The 27,764-nt window shown below is 45.2% G+C and overlaps 1 protein-coding gene across 2 annotated transcripts in view; it reads right to left on the reverse strand.

The window, feature by feature from the left end:
- Nucleotides 1-15,560: 15,560 nt before the first annotated feature.
- The window catches only part of PXYLP1 (2-phosphoxylose phosphatase 1), a 79,771-nt gene continuing 67,567 nt past the window's right edge, over nucleotides 15,561-27,764 (reverse strand). The window contains exons 4-5 of one of the 2 annotated variants that reach the window (XM_049867379.1): nucleotides 22,713-22,852; nucleotides 15,561-17,809 (exon numbers count right to left, since the gene is read on the reverse strand). In XM_049867379.1, the coding sequence (XP_049723336.1) occupies nucleotides 16,875-17,809; nucleotides 22,713-22,852 (1,075 nt within the window). In that variant the 3' untranslated portion in view covers nucleotides 15,561-16,874. The remainder of the gene's footprint in view (nucleotides 17,810-22,712; nucleotides 22,853-27,764) is intronic. The other variant, XM_049867378.1, reaches the window with a different exon arrangement.

The raw sequence follows: 27,764 nt of genomic DNA on the forward strand, positions 1-27,764 counted from the left end.
TAAAATCATGGAAAAGTCCATTTGTCAATTCAAACAAAAGACAAAGATACAGGATATACAACTACTGGTGAAGGATGGCTGTCCTCGAGGAGTCTGGAAAGGACAAACTAAGGAAGAGAAGGATTTATTAGTGTCTCCAGCACTGTGCAGGCTGGGAGAAGACTGACTAGTCCATTTAGCAGGCATATCCCTTAGGTAAGACATGTGATATCATAAGTTCATTCATTTATTCATTCGCCTATTCAACAAATTGGTCACATACTGCGGTACAGACAAAACTGGAGATAAACCAATGGGTAAGGGATCATCCCTTTCATCTTGGAGCTCAAAGTCCAATAGGAAATACAGACTTGTAAACAATCATAATACTACAGATTAGGGTTTCTTTTTTCTTTTTTTAATAATTTATTCTATTTTTGTTTGGTGTTGTTGAGAATATACACAGCAGAACATGAAACTCAACAATTTCTACATGTATAATTCAGCAATATTGATTACATTCTTCAAGTTGTGCAACCATTTTCATCCCCCTTTTCTGAATTGTTCCCTCCCCATTAACATAAACTCACTGCCTCCTAAGCTTCCTATCTAATAGATTGGGGTTTCTGAAACAAGGTTCTTTGGGACCTCAGAGCAGGGACAATCCAATGTTTCCCAGGAATTTCAGAGAAATAGTCCAGAGGAAGTGACCTTTCAGTTGAGTTCTGAAGAAAGGTCTTCCTGGGTGGTTGTTTTTTTTTTTGCTCTTTGTTTCCACTTAGCTTTCCTTAATGGGAAAAGATTACTCAGGACTAGGCTACCATGAATATTTCAGTCTTCCTGGCAAATATAGCTGTTGCTGTTAAGCTATAATGCCAGATATCTACTTAGAACCAGTGTGGAAATCACTTACTTTGGTCTGAACTGAAAAAGTCTTTGCGTCTACAAAGTTGAAGATTAAATCCTTGAGCAGAGTTTTAAGATATGGTAACTAAGAGACCCAGTCTGATTTGCCAGACATTCCTTTTTTTCTTTACCAACCTACTACTAGTGACTGGCTCAACCTGGGTCCTTTCAGAGCAGTGTAAGAGCCAGCTCCACATTCACTGAAGAACTCAGTAAAAATGTGTATGGGAATACAGTAGGGCCCTCTTCCATACCCAGTAGGAAGTACTTCCAAACAGCTGTTGTTAGTTGCCCTTGAGTCACCCCCAACTCATGGCAATCCCATGCACAATAGAACAAAACGCTGCCCAGTTCTGTATTATCCCCATGATTGGTTAGGGATTGACTGTTGTGATCCATAGGGTTTCCACTGGCTTTTCAGAAGTAGATTACCAGGCCTTTCTTCCTAGTCTGTCTTAGTCTGGAAGCTCCACTGAAACATGTTCAGCATCATAGAAACGTGCACTCTATCACTAACAGACAGGCAGTGGTTGTGCATGAGGTACAGGGACCACGGCTGCATGTGAGGTATACTGGTAGGGATTGGACCCAAGTCTCCCATATGAAAGGCAAGAATCCTACCACACAACCACCAATGCCCCTTCCAAACGGTTAGCTCCCAATCACAGTTGGCTGGAGGACTTAATTTTTATTTTTCTAGGACCCTTTAAGGCTTCAGATCTCAGAATCCCCCCTCTGCATATCCTTTCTCTCTGAGTTGCTCTGTTATTCACTATGTGGAAAACTGCATGAACCACACAGAAAGCAGTGATCCTAAGGACCTTCTACTTCCTAAAATAACACCCGGTTCAAGCCAAGAGGGAAGTGAAGAGCCTTGGGGCCTGCACCCCCTTATACATTTCTACAGTCTATTGCAGAAATAGCCTCCGTTTATGCCCTCCCAGGATTTGGGACAGCTTCCTGAGTCACGAGAGTGACAAAGAAAGGTTCTACTAAAGGGAGCAGAAATGTGTGCTCTGAACCTTAAGATCACACGGGAAAGATACAAACTATTGGCCATCAAAAGCTTCAGACTAAAAAGTCTTCAAAGATCTCAGGTTGCTTTTTAAAGCAAATGACAGTGTAATAACAGAGCCAAGATGAGAGGAAGTAAAAGAACTCTGCAAAGGCACAGTTAATACCACGCTGAAAATTAAGTGTTTCCTCTTTGCTAACAAACCTCATTCTTCCCACATGGGCCTTGCTCAATGTTAACAGGTTGTTTTGCCTGTGGCTCTAGGCCCCTGCCAGTCCCACCCCGTCTCTTCATGCTACTCTCATTAAGTTTCTTCAGTTGTTTCTAATTGCTCTCTGTTTTCCTGTTTTCCATTTGTTCTCATTTCTCCCAATCCTTCCAAGTGCCTCTTGGTTCCTCCAGGCCAAGGGGAGATAGGCCTTTGGTGTCGTATCTAAGAATCCATTGTTAAAAACTAGGTCCCAAATTCCTTTCCCCTCCCTCCCTTAATCCCAGTCCCTCCTGTCCTATACAACCCTCCCTTTCCACTCCAGTTCTTTAGTGGCTCCCCTTATGTCCATTCCCTTAGTCCTTCCCACTCCCAGCTTCCCCCCACCTCAGAGCATACATATACTTTAATGCTGATAAATACAGCCAGACTGCTTACCAAAAATGCCCAACCAATTTACACTCACACCAACACTGAACTTTATAAAGGGTTGGTCTCAGAAACACCTTGACCAACCCTACTATTCTTTTTAAGTATCTGATAATATGTTTTATGAAAATAAACATCTTGCTGCTGTTTTATTTTGCAGTTTCTTGATTAGTAGTTATGTTGAAAATCTTGTCATATGTATTGGTCAACTGTATTTTTAATTCTGTGAACAGAAAACTGAACACAAGAGCACCTTTGCTTCATATGTCATTGTCCAGAATTGCAGTACATGCCGATGACAAAAAGGTGTTATTACAAGGGCAATGGGACAACCATGATTGCTTATATAAGTGGGTTTCAACCTTTTTGGTTTCAGGACCCCTTTATACTCTTAAAAATTATTGAGGATCACAGAGAGCTTTCATTTATATGTGTTGTATATATCAATAATTACCATATTAGAAATTAACATTGAGAAAAAAATTAAATATCCATTAATATATTTTAAAATTATAATAATAAATCTAATACATATTGATACATATACTGTCTTAGTCATCTAGTGCTGCTATAACAGAAATATCACAAGTGGATGGCTTCAACAAAGAGAAATTTATTTTCTCACAGTCTAGTAGGCTAGAAGTTCAAATTCAGGGTGTCAGCTCCAGAAGAAGGCTTTCTGTCTCTGTTGGCTCTGAAGGAAGGTCCTTGTCATCAATATTCTCTTGGACTAGGAGCTTCTCCGCACAGTAACCCTGGGTCCAAAGGATGCACTTTCCCTCCGCACTGCTTTCTTGATGATATGAGGTCCCCAATTCTCTGCTTGTGTCCTTTTCCTTTTATCTCTTGTAGGGAAACTCCCTTTACACTGGATCAGGGATGCAACCTGAGCAAGGGTGTTACATTCCACTCCAATCTTCTTTAACCACAGGCAGAGATTATGATTTATAACACAGAGGAAAATGACAAAATGGAGCACACCCACACAATACTGGGACTCAAAGCCTTACCAAGCTGACATGTACTTTGGGGGGACACAATTCAATCCATGACATTCCTACCCTTTGGCCCCCCAAAATTCATGTCCTTGCTACATGTAAGACACATTCACCCCATCCTATAATAGCAAAAGTCTTAAATCAACTCCAAGTCCCAAAATCCAAATTATCTGCTTCCAAAATACAATGGCAGAACAGGCATAAGCTAGATGCTTCCATTACAAACAGGAGAAATCGGAGGAAAAGAAGGCATAATTGGCACCAAGCTAAGTCAGGAGAACACAGAGCCATTGTTTTGGGGTAATGTGTTATGCAACAATAGATGTCTAATACACACAATTATGCAGGTCTTCCATTTCATCTACTCAAGATTAAAAAAATAATAAATTTGCTAATATCACCACTGAGCTCATCAGAAAAATCATTTTAAGTATTGAAACGCTGTCAAGCTCCTGATGGCAGATATAAGACAGTGAATACAATGACTGAATACCAGCGAAGGATATTACAGCTCCTGATACAGCTTGGTGATGCCGCTTTGATTCATGCTAAGGTGCCGGCAGTTTTGCCCCCATGGCTTTGTGTGCCATCCCTGTAAATATCAATATAGTGGAAAGGACAAATAACATCTTGGTATTATCAGAATAGTTTTGATCTTGCGAATCCAGTGATAGGGTCTCAGGGACCTCCAGGGGTCCACCTCACTTTGAAAAAGCTGCATCTGGGAACGTGGCAACACAGAGCAACACGGAACTACCAGTAGTGGTTCTCGGGGTGTGGGGTAGTGCCGGGCAGCTCTGGGAAGTCTGTACTTCATGTGCTTGTCTTGTGGAACAAACTGAGTTATCAGTGGTTGTCGCTCCCTCAGGGCAGTTGAGAAGTGTGCACTTGGCTTGGAATTTTTAGAAAATAAATTACTATGGGCTGTGTCTCATAAAGAAACACAGCTCTAGACCTATGAAAAGTTTAATTGGCAAAGTTATGTGATAAGTACATTTACAGCAACGACAAAAGAAAAAAAAAAAGAGTAGCTGCTGCGGTTGTTTAGATACTACCAAAACCCTCATGGGATTCCGTTTCTTGGTTTGGAGGTTTAGGGTCATGGTTTCATGGGACATCCCAGTTAAGTGGCCTAATAACATGTTTCGTGCTTCTGTTCTGCCTCCTAGTTCAGTGTGTGGTGCCTAGAGTCCTAAAAGCTTGCAAGTGGCCATGCAAGGCACAATTGGTCTCTATTCACCTGGAGCAAGAGAGGAAGAAGGGGAGTCAGGAATAGGAGGATATGGAAAGCGTGGCTAATTGCCTCCATGAACAACTGCCTCCTTTGCCATGAGACCAGAAGAACTGGATGGTGCCCGGCTACCATTACTGAACATTTTGATCAAAGATTCCATAGAACAATCCTTTCAAAAATGGGAAAATGCAGAACAGAATTTCAAATTCTCATGGACTCCAGACTTCCTGGAGCCATGAAGGTTGGACAAACCCCTGAAACTATTACCCTGAGATAACCTTTAAACTTTACGCCAAAAATATCCCCTGAAGCCATTTTAAAACCAAACAATAGTTTAGCTTAAGTAATAAGAAGCATCTGCTTTAAGCATTATGCTCTCTTATGAACTATATAGAATCGAACTGGTAACTGCAACTCAAAAAATCAGATAGGAGTCTTAGAGGGCAGTGAATTTCTGTTAATGGGGGAAGAACAACTCAGAAAAGCAGGGGGAGAACGGTTGCACAAATTGAAAAATGTAATCAATGTCACTGAATTGTACATTTAGAAACCGTTGAATTAGAGTAGGCTTTGCTGTGTATATTCTCAACAACATAAAAAAAAAAAAAACAGCTTTGAAAACTGTGTTCATCTACTGCTTACAGATATATATTTTTTCTTTTGAGAAATACAGGTAGTGATAGGTCTCAGTCCTTCTGTTCCTAACCCTCCCATTTGGCCCCTTAACTTTCTGTCCCTCACATGTTCTGCAGTTTCCTATCAGTCCAGTCCTTGTCCAGTCTCCTCTTTGCTTGTAAATGCTCCAGAGCCTGTTTCTCCATCCCACCCATTGCTCGTTTCCCGCCAGGTGCTCTGAGTGGCCTTCGCTGGTAAAAGTGAAAAAAGGCAGCTGGGGTCTGAGGGAGGAGACTGGGTGTAGAAGAAGGTTATTGGCCTCCAGAATTCAGGCATTCGAGGACCTGCAACGGATGCCTCGCAGCCACCGCTGGAAGTAGCAAAGAGTTGTGGAGCCCCGGGCGCTAAGCCTGCCCTTCGGGCTAAGGTCTTTACTTCGTGGCGTAGTGGTTACGTGCTACGGCTGCTAACCAAAAGGTCAGCAGTTCGAATCCGCCAGGCGCTCCTTGGAAATTCTGTGGGGGCAGTTCTACTCAGTCCTATAGGGTCGCTATGAGTCGGAACCGACTCGACGGCACTGGGTTTGGGTTTTTTTTTTTTAGCAGAAAGCAGGCAGCGCAAAGCTGGGAATGCGGGGAGGCTCGGAGCCACCGGTTCCCCAGCCTCTACCCGCAGAGACGCCCCGGGGTGGGCAGAGACAGCAGGGAGCAGACCGGGAAGGTGCAAGCCTGGGGCGGGCTCGTCGTGCGCGGACAGAGGGAACCGGGATACTGCAGGCCAGGCGCGGAAGGGCTGTGACCAGACCCCTTCCCTCCAAAGTCCCGGTGTCTCTGACTCACAAACGACCCCTAGAGGTACCTACTCCACGAAACCGCGTGCCGTTCTACCCTTATAAAAACCACCTCTACTGTCAGGTCGTCCCTACCTTCCGCTTTGGAAAAATGTGCGCCAACCCGGGGCGGAGCCCCGCCGAGCTTTCTGGGACGTGGAATCCTGGTCACGAGGATTCTGGGAATCGTAGTTCCCATTGTTCCCTTTGCGCACGTGCGTTTGCGTCCTCACGTCGCGGCTTCTATTGCTCCGCGGCGCAGGTGGGGGACTCGGACCCCGGTGCATGGCCCACCTGCGACCTGTGGCCGCTTCGGCACCTCCTCGGGTGGGGAGGGGTCTCGGAGTGAAACCCTACAGACGGGCGTGGTTCTTCTCACGGTTTGACAATTATGGCAGCGTGTGATAATCAACGAGATTGGGGAGACGTAGGGACAGCGTGGTAGAGGCCCCAGGACGAGGCATAGGAGGTGAAGCCTTGGGATGGAGGCTGAGGTGTGACGCGTCTAAAGCCCGGGGCCTCGAGGGCCCAGAGACCCCAGTGAGCAGGGCCACGACCTTGAAACGGCCCTTGAGTCAGGCGAGGAGATGGGCGTTATCCCCAAACAATGGGAAGCCGTTGTTGGTTGCAGACGAAAGCACGCTGGGCATCTCAGTGCATTTAATTGAGGTCACTGTGCCTGAGGTTCGGAGGGGTCGCGACAAGAGGGCATTGGGGACCAAGCAGTAGCCAAGCGAGAGAAGTGATGGGGCCAATGATGTGAGTGGTAGTGTGGAGTGTGTGAATGATGAGGGTTCAAGGAGTTAAGGATTCCCAGATTTCTGGTGGGGGTCACATATGTCAGCTGATATTCTCACCTAGTGACACACGTATTCATAATCTGTCTCCATTCAAAAAAAGACTTAAGGGGACTGTGGGTGAGCACACACGTGCAAATCCATTCACAAAACCATTCAGATGACACACTGATCCAAAGGGCATTGATCTACACGTGCACACAGCTCTCAGTTTTACCCACCCTCTTGAATATACCCAGCCACATAGCTAGTTATGATCACATACTCACACTCCCTGTCAATGATAGGTATCTTTTATCTCAGCTCATAGAACCTGTCCAGAGCTGAGGATGTTTTGCCTCTTGGGCTAACTGTGGCCTCCAGGCAAGAAGGAGGCCCTTTGATTTCCCTGGGCCTCTCTCTGGAAAGTTCACACATAGTTCGGCTCCTATCCTTCTTTTCTACTACTTCCACCTCCAAGTGGCTGTCTGAATCCTGCTAGTCATGGTCCTGCCACCCTGGCTGGGTTAGAGGGAGGGAGAAATGGGGCTTGGATTCAGGTAAAGGCTTTGTTTATCTGAATGTGTTTGCTGAGTATCTTTCCCGAGGGCTGATTATCCAATAGGCAAAGTAAGCATGGTGCTTACCTTGCTTACCAGATCATCTGTAGTGAACAGTTACACACTTTGTCACCAGATGAAAGATTCTGCTTCTAGGTATGGCTGGCATCTGTCTCCCAACCCCACAGCACCTTCCTACAGAACCAAAGACTCTTCAAATTTTCAGTCCTTGATGGGGTAGGTGATCCAGTAAGCAAGGTAAGCCCTGTACTAACCCTGCCTATTGGATAATCTGCCCCTGGTCTTCCCAGAGCTTAGTTTTGAATATATTTTGTGTGTGCTGGACTCCTGAGACTCCAATGAAAGCTGTGAACCCAGTACCCAGATGAGCACAAATCTTCACCCACACTATTTTGAAAACAAGTAGCAACTCAACTGTGGCCTCTGACTAAGAGCCCCACTAGAGGTAGATCAGAAGGTCAGTTTCCTGTTTACCCTTTCTACAGCCTCCAGGTGGGCTCCAAGTAGGGCTCCGAGCATCTAGAGGAGCCAGGGTATGAGGAAGGGGCAGTCTCCCTCCTGTCTACCTGCTGCCCTGTGTTAGGCAGCCAGTCTGTCAGTCCTTGCAGACCCTTTTCTGGGCAGTTAGACATTCAGCTGTTCAGTTGGAGAGCTGGCTGGCCTGACAGTTCAAGCTTGCCGGATGTTTAGATATCTAGGGTTAGTCAGTCAGTTAGAAAGCCAGGTCAGCCAAATGATTTGTGGTTTAGGAACCTCATCAGCCAGGCAGCTAGTCAGTTACTCAGGATTAATTTTCCGGGTAGACACTGGTCCATCAGAACCCGTCAGTCAGAAGATCAATATAATGACCTGTCAGCTGGTTATTGAGAATGCTAAGCTGCTGGTTCATCGGACAGAAGGGCAGTTGGTAAAGTGTCTGTACTTGATATGGCTTCAAGGCAGTGTCCTCAGGTAGAGAGAAGGGCTGACTCCTTCCTAGGCCACCAGAGGGAGCTTCAGTTTTCTGGGAAAGAGGCCATTCCTGGTAGGTGACCCTGGGAAAGCCGAAGAGCTGTAGAACAAGGACCAGGAGGATTTGCCAGTCGAGGATGGTGTGGTGTCCCTTCACACACATGCCCTGCACATTCTATAGGCTCAACTTCAGGCTTGAGGGACCCCAGCCTCTGGCTGGCTTCTGAGGAAAGGCCCCTGGAAGGACTTCACATTCTGGGGGAGTGCCTAACTGAGGTGTGCTTGGCCCCGAGCTAGGAGGAAGCCAGACAGCTGCCCACCAGGAGAAGGACTTCCCTCAGGGGCACATCATACAAAGCACTGGGCACAGCCTCACCTGTCTGCCCCAGGAGTGAGGAGGGGAGCAGCTTCCTGAAGCTGAGGCACCAAGGGCAGGATCTCTCTTCTCCCAAGGCGCATGTCACTTCCTGGGCTGCTTCCCCTTCAGCTTCTCTAGGAGCCAAGGAGGAGCCAGACTATTGGCTTCAAGCCTTCAGACTCCCATTCCTTTGCGGAATTGTGGTCAGCAGCTTCTCAAACGAACAGCAGTCCTAACTAAGGCAGGAAGTATGGAGGTTAGACATAGGTAAAGAAGGACATGGGGAAAGGATGGGCAATGTGCTTAATTTCCCTTGAGGAATAATTGAAATCTTTATATAAGGTGTCAAAGACGGGACTCAGTAAATCTGAGTTCTTTTCTCCCCAAAGGGAAGTGCATGAGTCCAGGGAGCTGTCTCCCCCAGTCATGCCTAGAGCATCGTGCGGTACCCCCAGGTGTGCTTTCTTGTTTAGGAAACGGGAAGGGACGTATTCTGATTCCAGCTGTTCCTGGTGACTCAGAGCAGTCATAATAATAAAAAGTAATTTGAGAGCAATTTTTTTTTTGTTTTTAATGACAGTTGCCATTTAGAGATGCCCCAAAGGCCTGGAACTTTCTGTGCACTCTCATATGTGAGGTATCACCTGGTTTACAGATGAGGAATCTCAGGCTAAGAGAGCCTAGATACCTTGCTTAAGGTCCCGCAGCTGGTAAGTGGTATAGAACTGGATTTGAGCTTGGCTCGTAGGTTCCAAATCTCTTTCCCTTTTGGGAGATATCATGCTCCAGGCCACAGTGGAGAGGACGGAGAAGGACTAGGAAGTTGCTTGGTTCTGAGGAAGGCTGCCTGGGGGCTTTGGACAGGGCTGTACCCTCTGACCCTGCATACCTGACGTCCCACCGGTGACAACCAGGAAATATGTCAACGACTGCAACCCCTTCCTCCTTGTACTTATTCCAGGTAATAAAGCTGGAGAGGTAAGAGGGAGCCCAACTATGAAAGGCCTCATGGGTCACCTCAGGGAGCCTGGATTTCTCATCTAGAAGGCAGTGGCGAGCCAAGGCAGGGTTTTTAACAAGGGTGACTTGATTTGAACCACTGTGAGTGTGCAATCAGTATATGTCAGAAATGTGTGGTGTGTATGTTTTTCATATCCAAACCATTACACATGCTTTTTGTGGGACACAGAAATGTTTAATGTAGTGGTATGGTGATTCTGAGTGAGGGCTTAGCAGTCAAGCTGGTTTGACTCCCAGTTCTGCCACTTCCCAGCTGTGAGGGCTTGGCAAGTGACCTCTCAGTTTCCTTCCCCATCTTAAAAACGGGGCTCATCGTCATTTCCGTCACAGAGTTGCTGTGAGCATGGAACAAGATAATGGATATATTGCACAGGGCACCGTGCTGGGTGCCTTAAAGTGCTCAAGGAATGTAATTCTTGCTACCAGGGCCCACATGATCCTGCATGTCAAACACATCTTGTGCACCAATTGCAGTCCTCTCGGTCTCAGCATCGTTTCTGAGAGAGACATGGTGGTGCTGACCAGATCCGTGCAGGCTTTGATCTGACAGCATCTCGCCTCTCGCTTCCTGCTCTGGGGTCCTCAGATGTCAGGGCATCCAGAAGGGCAGGAAACGGCTATGGATGGGAGCTGCAGGATTGATGTTTCTCCTTTTCTTCCCAGCTGAACAGCTCTGAGGTGAATTTCTTAAGGCTTCTCAGGTGGTCCCACAGGACATAAGAACCAGTCACTCATAAACCAAACCAAAAACCTGTTGCCATCGAGTCAATTCCAACTTACAGTGACCCCACAGGACAGGGTGGAACTGTCCCATAGGGTTTCCAAGGAGCACCTGGTGGATTCGAACTGCCAACCTTCTGGTTAGCATCCATAGCTCTTAACCACTACGCCACCAGGGTTACCAGTCACTCACAGGGGGTAGTCAATTCAGTATAGCTCCTCCCACTGGCTTTGTCTCCTTCTCCTTTGTATTTCCCTGCCCCTCAGCCCAGCTCTCTGAGATCCCATTCCCTCACAAAACTACCCACACCAAAGCTTTGTCTCAGACTCCAGGGGAACCTAGGCAAAAACCACCTGTTACAAGGTGATCCTCCTTTCTTGGAAATGCTGCGTTAGAAAAAAAATGTGAAAAGAGAAATGAAAGGGGCCAGAAACATGGATGTCCATAACAGAGATTCAAGAAGGGGATCGTTCCCTTGAATACGATAGACTTTTGGCTATAGCCCAAGTTTCAAGTTCTATTTATTCACTTATCGGAGGTAACAGAGTAAGGGGGTAGGGGGACTGGTATGCTAAAGGGACCAAGAAGATCTTTGTAGTCTAGGCTGATCCATGTTCCAGTCCTGACTCTGCCATTTACTACTGACTGTGATCCTGGGCAAATATCTACCCCTGAGCCATAGTTTCCTTACCTGTAAAATGGGGATAATAAATGGCTACTTCAAATGGTTACTCTTATCGTGAGATACGGAGATGCGACTATACCAGTTGAGTGCTTAGCCCAGTGTCCAGCCCATGGTATGTGCTCAATAAATGACAGGTCTTGGTGTAACAGCTCCCTGTAATTAGCATTAGACTGCCAGATTCAAATTTCTCCCATTGCTTCAGGTATGCATACTTCTTGTTGTTGTGAGCCATTGAGTTCATTCCAACTCGTAGCAACCCTATTCTATAGGGTTTCCAAGAGCTGGTGGTGGATTTGAACTTCCAACCTTTTGGTTAGCAGCCTGAGCTCTTAGCCAATTCAGTACAAGGGCTCCATACTTAGCTTCCACAATAAAATGGTAAGCATTTCCTATGCATCTTAAACCAGTTGTCATTGAGGAATTTGTGATCAGTAGGTAAGTATTATCCCTTTTAAATGAATGACTCCAGTTTTCCTACCCAGGCTAGCAGGGACTTCAGTCCCTAGGATTTGCTTGCAGGCTAGGTTTCCAGGAAGCAGACTGTGAGACTGATAGTATGTGCAAAGTTTATTAAGTTATGTTCTTGGTGGTCAACGCTGTGGAGGAAGCAAAGGAAGCAGGGTGGGGCAGAGGGAGAATTTGGGCTTCAGTACAGTCACAAGGCCTTAGCTGACCCCATGGGAACATTGAAGCTGGATGACCTGACTTCAGGGTTGTCCCCAGGCCTTTAAAGCCCTGACCTGACCTGTCACTGGATATGGCTGCCCCAGAAAGGAAGCATGCCCTTGATGAAATGGCTCTCTTCATCAGGGCAATTCCCTGAAATGGCGGACAGCCACGCACTGCCAGCAACTGGGGAAAGAGGCCCTAAAGGGTGGATCTGGGTGGGGCAGATCCACACCTTCCAACTCTGATGGGGGAGGTTTTGGACAATGCAGCGGTCACTGCGAGTTCCTCACCCAATACCCATTCTCCCCTTCCTTATTAAGAGGAACCTGGTTTTGCTTGGGACAGCAATGTACCCAATAAAAATACTCACTTCCCTAGACTCCTTTGGGTAAGTGACTCCATTCTGGCCAGTGACATGTAAACAGGAGTCTGTATTCCTGATGACATTGTGGAGCCACTGCCTATTTCCGGAAGGTTCCTGGAGAAAATGAAAGGGTTTATTTGCTTAAACCACTGTAATCAGACTTCTGTTGGATCTAGCCAAACGAAGTCCTAAGCGGTTCAGAGAGGCATTATATCCTGCTTTGGAACATGCTCCATGGAGTTAGAATGGTCACAGCTTGGAGTTCCAGTTTTGCTGTATACTAGCCACCAGTGTGAAATCGCAGACGAGTTACTCCATCACGCATGCCCTTCTCTGTAAAGGAGGAACGAGATTGTACCTATGTCTCAGCGTACATTAGGGTGACCAGCTGGTCCCTGTTTGCCTGAGACTGTCCCAATTTTAGCATTGAAAGCCCCATGTCCTGGGGAGCTTCTCAGTCCTAGGCAAACCAGGGCAGCTGGTCACTCTATTAAAACTACCCTACTTTAGAGATGGACTTCTGGGTGCAGAAGACTGAAAATCGTGTTGGATGCTGCCCCCTAGTGGCTCAACATAATAACATAACATTACGTAGTTTTCTTGACAGAAATAGCAAGCCACAGCTGATCAGAGGCAGGGTTGGAATACCCCCCTAACCATTTAAATTCGTAACGACTGTTTTAGTATTCACTGAGACAATGTATCTCTTTTAGCTATGTGATTTTATATATATTTATGTATATGTACATATACAATACACATGTTTTTTTCAGGGACAGTTGAATATTTTTAGTTCATATTCAAAAATTACAATTTTCTATTGGATTCCAGTGTACAGTATATTGTGTTTATATGAAAAAAAAAAATCCCAAGGCTTTCTCCTATGAAGGCTTTTTAGAATTCACTTTCAATATATGATGAAAATCTCTTAAATTCTTTTTTCCCAAAAAAATTCCTTTGTAAAACTGGGATGTGTCATAAACATTTGTCTTGTATTATTCACTCACAAATATAGTATCTTGTAGGGCTCTTGTGAGGATTAAATGAAATAGTGTATCTTTTTCCACCGTATCTCACACAGTGCCTGTTCTGCAAAAGTTCACTGTTGTCATGCAAACTCGGGTTAGACTCTGGGCTCTGACTTCCTCTGGAAAAGTGCCTTCACCCACCCCGAGCCCATTTCCTAATTCGTATTTGAGGTTACTTCCTCAGAAGATTGTGAAGACTAATAAATGTCTGTGGAATCCCTAAAGGGAAACATTCACAGAAGGGGCAGCCTTTACTAGACAGTTTTCCAGAAGCCAGGTCTCGGGCCACCCCTCTGCTGAGGGGCGCGGCAGCTCTAAAAGAAGCCAGGCTGGCCCTTCAGCGGTGCCTTCCCTCACCGAGGCCAGGCTCCGCTGAAGTCACGCTCAGAGCCCAGGAAGGCCTGACCACCCCCTCTGGTGACAGGCTGGCTCCTTTTCAGGAGAGCTACTAATTATGACCCATCTGAACTGGCCACAGGGCAGGCACTCACACAGGGGCACAGCCCAGACCTTCAGTTTGGTGGCCTGGGTCAATGGCAGCCAAGTCGTGCCCAGGCCAGAGCTCTGTCCTGGCCACAATGAAAGCCAGAACTGCAGTGTGAATCCTGCTTTCTGGCTTTCTACCTGTGGTTGTGTTTAAACACACTATGGTACCCCAACCCCAGCCAGGCTGCTAAATCAGTTCAGAAGCCTTCCTGGAGATTCTGGGGAGCAGAAGCATGTCTCTCCTGCATCAGCCTTTAAAAATTCCAGAAGAGGGATCACCGAAACCTTTCAGAATGACTAATTCTGCTGTAGCTACCAAAAAAAAAAAAAAGGAACCCGTTGCCGTCAAGTCGATTCCGACTCATAGCAACCCTATAGGACATGGTAGAACTGTCTCAGTGTTTTCAAGGAGTGGCTGGTGGATTTGAACTGCCGACCTTTTGGCTGGCTGCGGAGCTCTTGACCACTGCACCACCAGGGCTCCCCTGTAGCTACAAAAAACCTCAATTAGGCTTTATAGCAATGTTGGATTAAGTTCTTCAGTTCTGTTCATAAGTAAATTGAAAAGAAGACTAGCTACACTGTACTGAAAAAGGGTCAACTGCTCAAGTGGGCTTAAAAAAATCAACACACAACACTGCTGGCCTGTCTGCTTTGTCCTGTGTAACTCAAACGTCTTGTAATCCTGCTCCAGCACCTTGGCTTTAAGTTTCAATTTCATGCATTTTTAATGAAATTCTCAAAATATCTCGTCCATACCATGAATTATCACACAGTGGCTAAAAAAGAGCCATATATAGATCTCAACATGGAAATATCCCCAAGACATACTGTTAAGAGAAGCAGTTAATGAGAATTTTTTTTAAGACATGCTGTTAAAGAGGTTAATATATTGCTAAGGGAAGCAAGTTACAGAACAATATATATAAAATGATCCTGTTCCTATGAAAAAATGATGACTATTTCAGCATCTGCATGGGAAATTTCTGGAAAAATATTTGTCAAACTGCAGACGGTCATCTCTGGATGTATGATTAGAGAACTTCACCTTTGGGGCTGTTTTTCAGTACTGCCTGATTATCTTCCAGTGGGCATGTGTTCATTTTAATCAGAAAAATAGAAAAGCTAAATATATATGTATCCACCCACACTTGTCATGAATTAACATATTAGACCCTTGCCCAGAAACCAAGGACTCCATCCATTAATTCCAGCTCAGTGCTCATCAACTGAATGAAGTGTCTCAAAAACCTGGTATTGAGGAAGATAACTTAATGCTGTGCATATCCAGTGTCCTGGGGGCAAGACCTACCCCTTCAGTGTTGGCTCTTATCCAAAATGTTTACTCTTACAACAGATGTTGCAATTGGGTTTAAAAAAAAAAATGTTCTGACTCAGTTTTAAATCTTCAAGAGGGACTTAATCTAATTCAGATATATTATGAGTTGGAGAAAAAAAAATCGATGGGGCATAAAAGACTAGCAAGATAACACACAATTTCTAGCAATAAAAGCAGTTAAGATAAATTTCAAAAATATCGGCTCTCACTTGAAAAGAACTAGAGTGATTTGTAGGTATAGACCATTAGTTGTAGAGTACAAGTATTCTTCAAAAATTTATTAATAGAAACACGTATTCAAGTGCAATGCTGAACAAAATAAAGGCTGGAATGCCAATGACACTGGAAAACGTCACTTGCACTTAAAACATTATTTGACAAAGAACTAGCACCATTAGTTCAGAAATCACAGATTTAATTGTAATTGCTTCTAATTTATAAAATACAAAGATTATTTAACTATCTAGTAACAAAGCGCTTCCAGAAACATTTAAAAATCAATTAGAATTTACAGTTTGAAACTGACGAAAATGGTTTAAAAATTGATCCGATTCTATGGTTTGTCCAAGGGGATGAGCCGTCATGAGTTTTATTGGGAGAAAGTGCCGGAATCCAGCTTCTGGCCCCCTTCTGACCACCAGGCAGGTACAGGAGATTGAATCTTACTGTATGAACGAGAACACATCTAAAACTGGTCTTAGAAAATACTCCCCTAGACTATAAAAATACTAAGCGGGATACAAAAATTTCAGCATACACAGCAAACAGACTACAGCAGACAAATAACCGGAAACATATTTCACACTATCTCGTACCACAATCGTCATGAACATCAAGTATTAGTCTAATAGCTCGTCTCGGATTCATTCCGATTCAATGTTTCTTGGCCCTCAAGTTTGGTCACGAAGTCAGATACAGACCACATTCTGTGTTTCTAGCAGAAGTTAACGGGAGACACCGCTGAGGCATAATTCCTGGAATTCAATCAGTTCTCAAAGTGCTGAACGTGCAACCGTAGTTGAGACCCTTTAACACCCGGGGTTGACGAGCTACAGCCCAGGGACCGTGTCTGCTACCACCTGTTCTGTACCGTGTTAGGGACACGGCCACGCTCTCGTGCTTCCGCACTGTCTACAGGTGCTTTTGCACCACCACGGCGGTTAGGTAGTTGTGACCGAGAATACACGTGGCCTGGGCTACAAAGTCTAAAATATTTACTCTCTGGCCCTTGACAGGGAAAATTTGCCAACCTCTATTTTTAGATAAATCACTTCAGGAAATTTTTTACTGAACAAGGACAAGATAAGACTGTCCCGGATTAAGAAAATTTTGGCTGAGGTTTGCTGGTTCCATCATATCGTACCCTGGCAGGCCAAAAGAATACAAATTTGGGTTGGCATCTTTGGGTATCAAAACACTATTCCGGCCTTCTAAACAAAGTCTGGCTATGGTCAAGTATCTTTCTCTATGAACTGGCAATTATGTACCAAGTAACTCACGTACCAGATTACAGCAGCAAACTACTTCTTCAGCCCAAACCATCTATATGGCACCCAAGTAGAATTTCTAGCCTTTTTAAAAGTCAACATCATGTACCCTTAGCAATGGAAAGAACTAGAAAGGAACCTTTCCCCATTTCTTCCGTACCGGCATAGATTTTATAAGCACGGTAGCGTGTACCTTTTAGAATCCTTCCCTGTGACACGCCTCATAATAACTAGCACTGCTGCTACCCAGGGCTGCAAACATGTCCTTTTGGACAAAGCGGACTAAGTTTTCAAAGGGGCACATAGGTTTGTGAGAACGCTTGTGCTCCTGGCAGAAAGAGGTGTGGAACGTGACGTCGATGCCATTGTAAAGAATCCGGACGGAATGCTCACTGGGCTTCTCTCTGTCTTGCCAGAGCTCAAAGATCAACCTGGCTGCAAACCTTGGGAACCTGGCTTCCGTAAGGCCCAAGGCACTGAGTATTGGTGACAGAGTGACATCATGGGCAGAGTAGAGGGTAAAGATCTCTTCTTTCCTGCCTTCTGCAGCACTCTGCATCCGGCTGATGGTTTGATTCAGGATGGGGTGGGCACCCAGTAGTGCGTACCCCAGATAGAGTTTCTTCTCCCGCCTCTCTCTTTCATCCTCTATCTGGTGTGTCTTGATCACCTTGAAGTGCTCCATATCAATGCAGCCGTTTCTGGTGCAGGGGAAGCTGACGTTGTGGCAGAAGTGGCAGAGCATGGAGTCTATGGGGTTCGCGGCTCGGAGCTGCTTGGTGGGGATGTCCACAATCTTGGCCATCTCCCCATAGATCCTCTCCAGCTGGCTGTTTTTCAAACGTAAGAGGTATTGACGACGCTGCTCCTTTTCCAGATACTGGTTTCTCACTGGGCAATAGCAGTTTCCAGAGCAGAACAGAGCACTTGGCTGGTGCCTGAAATAAATCTTCTTCCAGTCGAAATCTGGGAGAAAGCCATAAAGCAAGGCCAGCCCACTTTGTAGAGTCCGGCTTTTCCCAGTGGTCTCCAAGTAAAGGTGGTCTGTGGACCAGTCACTTGGCAGGAGTTTATGTTTCTTCAGATAGATGTCCCTCAGTAGCTGACCATTCTGCAGATGCTGCACGACTCCTGAAACACAGAGCGACACAGAGCTTCCCTTACTCTCAGCTCAGCAAAAGGAAGAGCAAAGCTAAGTTGAGTCAGTGTCCAAATCGACTTTTTTAGAGGCGTATAATTGAACCCGTTTCCCCACTGTATAGAAGTTGCAGGAGTGGGTTCATGTCAACTTGAGAAGAGAGCCTCTTGGGGGTACCCATGAAGAGGTGAGCAAGTCGGGCGGAGGGGGTGTTGTCCTCTGGGACCAGTCGTTCTAGGGAACACAAGGACCATCTGCCTCCCTCTCACCCTGCCTCTTGACTGGCTTCTTTTCTGGGGAAGAATTTTGACTGGTGGCCTCTGAGGGTAGGAATCACCAGCTGGTGGATGTCCAGGCTATAATTGGCACGGGCCTAGGGAGAAGCTTCTCCCTCCTGCCCAGGGACACAGCATTCCTCAGTGTGCAGGGAGAGCAGAGCTCAGGTAAAGAGAGAAAGGAATCTTGCCTGTTGCTGCTTAACACCCTCGTTACTGGGAAGTTCCCTCCTTGGCCCTGCCTTCCCTACTGTACTCAACAGAAGGCTCTCTGCTAACCTGCGCACATTCTGTCTCAACCTGCAGAGACTCTAGGCAGCAAGGAAGGGAGCTGTCTCTGTACTGATATGGAACCAGGTACCAGATATATCACTGCATTTGAAAAAAGCAAAGTGCTGGCAGTATGTTTCATAAAAAAAAATTTTTTTTCATACGCTCCATTTAAATAAAAAAGAGGAAAAAGAATGTGTATTTGCAGTTGCTTATAGATTGAGCTCTGTCCCCCAAAAACATGTGTTGTAAGTCCTAACCCCTATACCTGTGGTTATAATCTCATTTGGGAATGGGTTTTCTTTGTTATGTTAATGAGACAGTTTAGTGTAGGGTGTGTTTTAAGTCAGTCTCTTTTGAGATATGAGATTAAACAAGCAGGTGAGTAAGCAGAGATGGGGGAAGAGACGCCAAACCACATGAAGATCACCCAGGAGCAGAAACTCAAAGGAGACAAGGACCTTCCTCGAGAGCCCACAGCAAAAGGCTTCCTCTAGATCTAGCACCCTGAATTTGGACTTCTAGCCCCCAAAAGCAGTGAGAAAATGCATTTCTTCTATTTGTTAAAGCCACTCACTTTTGGTATTTGTTACAGCAGCGCTACAGAACTAAGACACTTGCATTTTGTATAAAGAAGTTTGGAAGGATGCACAAGAAATGACTATGCATGGGGTGGATGGACCACAGGTGGAAGCAAGAATTTCAAGTTTACCTTTTAATATCACTTTAGTTTTGAACTACCACAGTACAACCTGTTATCTTAAAAAAAAAAATAAATTACATTAAAAAGCCTTATCTTCAAAGCAAGAGAAATCAACTCAAGACAAAAACAAGTTCGCCCTTCAGCCAGCAGATGTAAGGGGCCACGGTCTTGTACATATATGCATTCGGTGAGGGTGTAAATCACCCACAGGCCCTCTGACCAGTAACATTTATTCAGATGTCCAAAAGGTTTGAAAAGCTCTACCACAGAGATGAGATACTTAAGGCTGACATGTGTGAGACAAAGGCACACGTACTGGCTCAGGAGGGGAGAGAGCTCCAAATGAAGGGTAGTGAGAGCGGAACCTCTCAGGGAACTGGGCTGGGACAGGTCTCAGCATTTCCAAAATGGTTTGCAAAAAAGAAGCAAGTCATGAATGCCAGACACTGAGAATCTATGCTCCAGTTCTCCTCTAGTGAATGACTTAAGCTACATACACAGAAGTCGGAGTGCTCACTGTGTGCCAGGCCTTTTTCATTGACTCCTTACAATGAAGAAAGTATATCCTTATTATCCCCATTTCCTTACAGATGAGGAAGCTGAGGCCCTGCGCCACTCAGTTACCAAGTGGCAGAGCGAGACTCAAGCCTCTGTGCTCTTAGCCCCTGCTCACGGTGCCACCTCCTCCTACATTCTCACGCATCAACACCGAGTTCTAGCCATCTGGGACTTCTCATACTCTCCAAACACAGCTTACATTTTCATGACTTTGTCCATGCTGTTCCCCCTTTCTGCCTAGAGAAATCCTCATCCAATCCCTAGCTCCAACGCTACCAGCTTTGCAAAGCCTTCCTCTTCCCCAGGTCAAATTAATAATTCCTTCCTGTTCCCACATGCTGCCAGACCTCAATGACAACATTAGCTACATTCCTTGAGTGTTAAACAGTGCATCAAATTTAACTCACCCCAGCCTGTCGGGAAGATGGGATTAGTCTCATTCTAGCCTGTCTGACTCTAAATCCCGTGTTCCCTCCGCTAGACCCTGCAGCTGCCAGCATGACATTTAGCTGTCTACACGTACGCTGTCCCACTGCAGCCACACGCTTCTTCGGGGCGGGCAGCAGAGGGTCTGACTCATCTGGACACACCCACCCCAGCTCAGGAGTTACCAAAGCATCTTGCAAAGAGAAGGCGTTAAATAATGATCTCATCACATGGGTGTCACAAGTGTGCCAGTCATGAATGATTATAATAGCGATGAACTTTCAGCCACATTTAAAACAGAAGATAGAAGTGACCATTGAAAGGGAACGAGGGAACATTAGCAGAGAGTACTGCCAAGATGCTATCTAGAGTAATAGTAATTTAGAAAATATTGTGGTGATAACAGATGAATTGAGACGAAAGGTCCAAATGAATGACTGTCTCTAAGTGTGTGAGTGGCCCTCCACACCCCTATGTCTTCTCAGGGAACAGCCCCTGGTCCCGCGCGGCTGCCCACTCCGCTCTCTGCTCAGTCACCGCCCCCCTCGCCAGCACTGATGGGCACTGACCCTAGGGAAGCCCATCTGATTCGCTGTCCCAGGAACCTGGACTTGCATGTTCACCTCTGGGTGTAACTAGGATTGTAGACAGATGTGAGGCAAACCCAGACAGAGGCAGGGACAGGATGGCTTTTTTATTCCTGGTTCAGTCTTTGGAGACCTGGACGTGTTCTTACCTTTGGAGTCTGGGAGTCAGCCCTGAGTCCTTACATTTCCCCTTTTCACTTGAGTTGGTTTCTGTAACTTATAACCAGAGCAACTACTGATCCTCAGCAAGCATGGTGCTGCCCTCTGCTGTCAGGATAATGGGGGGAGGGACATTAGAAGGCAGGCAGGGGACAGGGAGCTAAACTGTCTTTACAAGGAACAGAGGTTCTCGGCCCCAAGTAACTTATGAGTGTTTCACAAGACATTCCCAGAGGTGAAAAACCCATTTAAACACCAGAGCCTAGAACCTCTGTTTTCCATGTAAACACAGAACAATTTTTGCATAATGTTAACAGTCACAGAATTGTCCAGAAATGCAGGGTAAATTAAGGGAAGTCTGTCCTTTGTTCTGTTCAGAACTGATGAGAACAATCACGTCCTGACACCACACCCTTCCCTGGGTCTGCACCTGTAGCCGTCACAGGCACCTGTCTACATTCAGGTGCAAGCACTGGGTCACTTTATTAGGTTCTGTAGTGTGGTCATGCTCTGAGCTCCCAGACTGAAGAACCAGGAACCTCTTGGGGAACCACCGATGCCTTCCATTCCCAGCAAGGCTACCCCATAGTTAACTCCCCAACCTACAGGACAGGGAACTGACTGCACGGCGGTCTAGGTAGGGCTGCAACAGGAAAGACAGGCTTCTGGAAGGAATAAACTCAGCAAAACAAACTCCATGTCCAGGGATTTGGGCCATATATTTTTCTCCCTGAGATCTTGTACAGCAAAGCCTATCAGGTGTTTTGTCTGAAGTGTATAAGCACACGGGATTGACTAAATCAAGTACAGCCCATCTGTAGTGGAAGGATATGCAGCCATCAGAAATGACGCTGTCAATGAATATTTATTGACAGGTGATATGGATCGAATTGTGTCCTCCCAAAAAATATTTATACCGGTGGATATAATCCCTTTTGGGCATACAGTTTTTCTTTGTTATGTTAGTAAGGCCATGCCATTGTAGGGTGTATCTTAAGCCAATCGCTATTGAGATATAAAAGGAGCAGATTCAACACAGAAGCAAGGAAGCACACATGGGGAAGACAGATGACGATCAGCAAGGAACCACGGAACAGAAGCTGAACAGAGACGAGGACCTTCCCCCAGAGCCAAAGGGGAAAGGAAGCCTTCCCCTAGAGCTGGTACCCTGAATTCAGACTTCCAGCCTCCTAAACTGTAAGAAAATAAATTTCTGTTTGTTAAAGCCACCCACGTGTGGTCTTTCTATTATAGCAGCACTAGGCAACTAAGACAATAGAAAAAATTATCACAATATATTGTTACGTGAAAAAATGGATTATAAAGTATTTTAGTAAGATACCAGTGTGTGTGTGTGTGTGTGTCTGTGTGTGTGTGTACAGAGAAAAGATTACTAAGGGTCCATTTCCTTGACCGGTAGGAGGATAGTTGCTTTAAATTTTTATTCCTTTTGCTTAAATGTCTTTCCTAATTTCTCTTGCGAGGAGCCCTGGTGGCACAGTGGTTAAGTGCTCAGCTGCTAACCATAAGGTCAGCAGTTCAAACCTACCAGCTGCTCTGTGGGAGAAAAGACCTGGCAATCTGCTCCCTTAAAGATTCCAGCCTAGAAAACCCTACAGGGCAGTTCTACCCTGTCCTATAGGGTTGCTATGAGTTGGAATTGACTCGACAGCACATAACAACAATTTCTCTTCCATGAACACGTACTGCTTTCGTAATTAAAAAAAAAAAAGTTATTTTAATTTTTAGATATCAGATGTTTAATTGGATACCTGGTGGACTCTGAGCTCTTCAAGGTGGGGAAAAAAAAATTGAGTCCCACATGCCTGAGGGCCTTACATGGGAATATTCACCATAAATATATGCCAAACGGAAGTGTAGGTGGGAGAATAAAGGAGCGACTGGCTGTCACACATACCTGTCTGTGTCAGCTCTCCCATTTCACACAGCGGGTGATTGGGGTAAAGAGGCAGGGAGTGTAAGGGGCTTTCGAAAGAGGCTCCGGATCCTTTTGACATGTGACTAACGAAAGCTTCCAGTTTAGGATGATACGGTTTCCTAAAGAGACAACACAGAGGATTAGTAGTCAGAGTGCCCCCCAAAAGCCCACCTTTGCTTAGGAGGTAACAGCTATAACATTAGTTCCCAACCTCAGCAAACAACACCCCCACATACTCCCTGGCATTTCTCACCCACGGTAACAGGTAACTGGAGCCCTGGTGGCACCATGGTTAAGAGCTCTGCTGCTAACCAGAAGTTTAGCAGTTCAAATCCACCAGCTGCTCCTTGGAAAGCCTATGGGGCAGTTCTACTCTGTCCTATAGGGACTATGAGTTGCTATGAGTCTGAATTGACTCGACGGCCACGAGTTTTGGGTTTTTTTGGTAATGAATACTAGCCTGATCACTTTTAAATTCCTTGACCCCTGCCACCTACACATGAAACCCTGGCTCTGTAAGGTAGCTTGAGTCCCTACCCTCTGCTCCACTGACATTGCACCTGGCACCATGGGACGCGGCTCTGCCCTCTACCATCCTGTCCCACCCTCTACCGCCTCCTGGGCTCCCTCTCCAGCCCAAACACCAACACCCACCCCTTCAGTCATGCCCTAGGCTGGGAGTTGCCCTGGATTTCTCCCTCTCCTCCCCCTCCACATGCCGTGTACCTCCCAACCCTGCTGACCTTTCCTCCTAGTACTGCCCCATCCCTCTCTCCTTCATCCCCACAGCTACTACCTGTGGCCTCGGGAAATTTCGTCTGGATGCCATTGGGCCCCTAATGGGCCTCCCTGCTTTTAATCTTTCATTCTCTACAGCCAGACATATTACTTGAAAGGCAACTCTGACCCATTGCTGCCCTTCCAGTGGCTCCACATCGCCACGGTCTGTCCAGAAGGAGCCAGCAAGCCCCTCTCAATCTAGTCTGGCCCCACCTCACTTTGAGGGCTCATCCCTCCCCACGCCCCCCACTCTAGGGCTATGATGTGGCCACACAGAACCAACCTGTTCCTTTCCCCCGACACATGCCTCCAAGCCTTTCTACATGCCTTCCCTTCCTCTTGGAAAATCCTACCCCAACCTTCACCGAGCTAACTCTTAATCCTTAATTTACTGAACCTCTAGAAAACCTCACTTTAAGAAAACTGTCAACTAATTAAAACAACCAGGATCTCTATAGCTCTTTACAGTTCACTATGAACTCTGTGGAGTCCCTGGGTGATGCAAACACCTAACATGCTCGGCTGCTAACCAAAAGGTTGGAGGTTCGAGTTCACCCAGAAGAACCTTGGAAGAAAGTCTTGGCAATCAACTTCCAAAAAATCAACCACTGAAAACCCTGCAGAGCAGAGTTCTACGCTGACACACATGGGGTCGCTGTGAATCGCAGTCAACAAGACGAAAACTGTTTTTTTTTTTCTTATGCACCCTGCACACACAATATCTCATTTAATGTAGGGTGGTAATGAATATCTAATCACCAGTCTGTTTATGTGCTCTGGATGAAAACGTTCTTTAAGTCTCTGCTACAAAGTACATGTGGTAAGTCAAGGCGTAATTTATCTTTCTAATCACTAATACGCAATTTCTCTGAATAATGAAATAACCTATGGATAGACGCACATTTTCTTCTCCATCGTGAAATGACCTATGAACGTATACACACTTTCCAGCTGAACAGAAGCGGACAGATAGAGTAGTTTGCAACTAAACCGCATAAGGATCAGCATGAAAAGAAGCAAAGACAAATTATTCTAATGCAGACCCCTGCTGTCTGAAAGCCCAATTAACTGTGGAAATGCTTGTAAAACAGCTGCCGAAGTGGCTTCCTTATCTTTGAAAAACATAAAATTAAAAAAAAAAAATCCATCTTTTAAAACATATGTTTTAAAATTAGAGAATGCTAATCCCGGCATGAGGTATCGTCTAATAAATCAGCCCAGATTGCCGCAGGGAATTGTTTCTTTCCGTAAAAAACAGAGGGTATATTACTGTGCCTGGAGCTAAAATACAGAAACGTTTGCAAACTGGGAAATAAAATTTCCAAGCTGACAATGAGGCTACTAATATGAGTCAACGTCGACCAGAGGCTATCTGTCACCCGGAGTCAAGTGCCGGCCATTATTTCAGGCTGGTGATGTCTGATGATCTGAGAAAGCTTTGCTGCCAGTGTGAGAAGTGGAATTGCACCACTGAACGTGTCTGGTGAGATGTCCTAAGTATTAAGGGCATGTGACTGCTTAATGATGCTCTGCTATCTAACTGTATTCATTAAACCTTTTTCTTTTTTTGGCATGGAGAGATGAAAATTCATTAAAATAAAAAATTCTCTTATAGAAAAGGCAACAAATGATTGCACCTTAGGTAACCTGAGCCCCTGGGTCTCTCCTGGACCTGACAGGTCCATCCCCAGGAGCTTAGAGTGTACTCAGCACATGGCTGATGTTGTTGTTGTTAGGGGCTGTCAAGTCAGTTCCAACTCATAGTGACCCTACATACAACGGAATGAAACACTACCCGGTCCTGCTCCATCCTCACAATCGTTGCTATGTTTGAGCCCATTGTTGCAGCCACTGTGTCAGTCCATCTCATTGAGGTTCTTCCTCTTTTTCACTGCCCCTCTACTTTACCAAGCATGACGTCCTTCTCCAGAGATTGGTTCCTGCTGATAATGTGTCCAAAGTACGTGAAATGAAGTCTTGCCATCCTTGCTTCTAAGGATCATTCTGCAGTAATCCTCCAAGGGAGATTTTTGTTCATTCTTCTGGCAGCCCATTGAATATTCAATATTCTTCACCAACCCTGTAATTCAAAGGCATCAATTCTTTTTTGTTCTTCCTTATTCACTGTCCAGCTTTTGCATACATATGAGGTGACTGAAAATACCATGGCTTGGGTCAGGCTTATCTTAGTCCTCAGAGTGACATCTTTGGTTTTCAACCCTTTAAAGAGGACATTTGCAGCCGATTTGCCCAATGCAACACATAGTTTGATTTCTTGACTGCTTGCTTCCATGGGCCTTAAGTATGGATCCAAGTAAAATGAAATCCTTGACAACGTTAGTCTTTTCTCCGTTTATCATGATGTTGCTTATTGGTCCAGTTGTGAGGATTTTTGTTTTCTTGATGTTGAGGTATAATCCATACTGAAGGCTGTAGTCTTTAATCTTCATCAGTAAGTGCTTCAAAAGTCCTCTTCACTTTCAGCAAGCAAGGTTGTGTCACCTGCATATTGCAAGTTATTAATGAGTCTTCCTCTAATGCCATGTTCTTCTTCATATAGTTCAGCTTCTCGGACTATTTGCCCAGCATACAGATTGAATAACTATGATGGATGAATACAACCCTGACACAAACGTTCTTGATTTTAAACCATGCAGTATTCCCTTATTCTGTTTAAACGACTGCCTCTTGGTCTATGTACAGGTTCTGCATGAGCACAATTAAATGTTCTGGAATTTCCATTCTTCACAATGTTATCCGTAATTTGTTAGGACCCACATAATGCCTTTGCATAGTCAATAAAACTCAGGCAAACATCTTTCTGGTATTCTGTGCTTTCAGCCAAGATCCATCTGACATCAGCAACCTACAGTTCTTGGGACTCGGGCCAGTAACCTGCTGTCTTATCTGCTAATCTTAGATGCATCAGCCTTTGCAGACATAAGCCAGCAGCCTACCATCTGATCTGTAGATCTTGGGTTCGTCAGCCTCTGCAGCTACATGAGTCAGGAGACGCCTCCAGATTGACACCTGACGCGTGGACATGGCACTTGCCAGCCTCTACAACTGCGTGAGCCATTTCCTTGAGATAAATCTCTCTCTCTCTCTCTCTAAATATATATATGGAAACCCTGGTGGTGTAATGTTTAAGAGCTCAGGCTGCTAACCAAAAAGTAGGCAGCTCGAATCCACCAGCTTTTCCTTGGAAACCCTATGGGGCAGGTCTACTTTGAGTTGGAATGGAATCAACTCAATGGCAACAGGTTTGGTTTGGGGTGTGTGTGTGTGTATATACGTATATATATATATATAAATAAATAAATATATACACACTGGAAACCCTGATGGTGTAGTGGTTAAATGCTACGACTGTTAACCAAGAGGTCGGCAGTTCGAATCCACCAGGCACTCCTTGGAAACTCTATGGGGCAGTTCTACTCTGTCCTATAGGGTCGCTATGAGTTGGAATCAACTCGACGGCAGTAGGTTTGGTTTTTTTATATATACACACTTCGCTGGTTTTGCTTCCCTAGAGAACCCAGCCTAAGACAATGATGCTATTCGATAATTTCACATTCTGTTGGATCACTTTTCTTTGGAATGGGTGCAAATATGGATCTCTTCCAGCCAGTTGGCCAAATTTCTTGACATAGACAAGGGAGCACCTCCAGCACTGCATCACTTTGTTGAAACATCTCAACTGGCATTCCGCCAATTCCTGGAGCCTTGTTTTTCGCCAATGCCTTCAGTGCAGGTTGGACTTCTTCCTGCATCGATTCTTGAGCGTATGCTACCTCCTGAAGTGGCTAAATGTCTACTAATTCTTTTTGGTACAGTGACTCTGTGTATTTCTTCCATCTTCTTTCACTGCTTCCCACTTTGAATATTTTGCCCATACAATCCTTCAATATTGCAACTCGAGGTTTGAATTTTTTGTTCAGTTCTTTCGGCTTGAGAAATGGCAAACATGTTTTTCCCTTTTGGTTTTCTAACTCCAGGTCTTTCTGCATTTCATTATAATACTTTGACTTCTCAACCCGCCCTTTGAAATCTTCTGTTCAGCTCTTTTACTTCATTTTTTCCACTCACTTTAGCTACTTTACACTTAAAAGCAAGTTTCAGAGTCTTTTCTGACATCCACTTTGGTCTTTTTTTTTTTCTTTTTAATGACCTCTTGCTTTTTCATGTATGATGTCCTTGATGTCATTCCACAACTTGTATGGTCTTTGGTCATTGGTGTTTAATGCATCA

Source organism: Elephas maximus, chromosome 23 (assembly GCF_024166365.1).
Source record: "Elephas maximus indicus isolate mEleMax1 chromosome 23, mEleMax1 primary haplotype, whole genome shotgun sequence".
NCBI lineage: Eukaryota > Metazoa > Chordata > Mammalia > Proboscidea > Elephantidae > Elephas > Elephas maximus.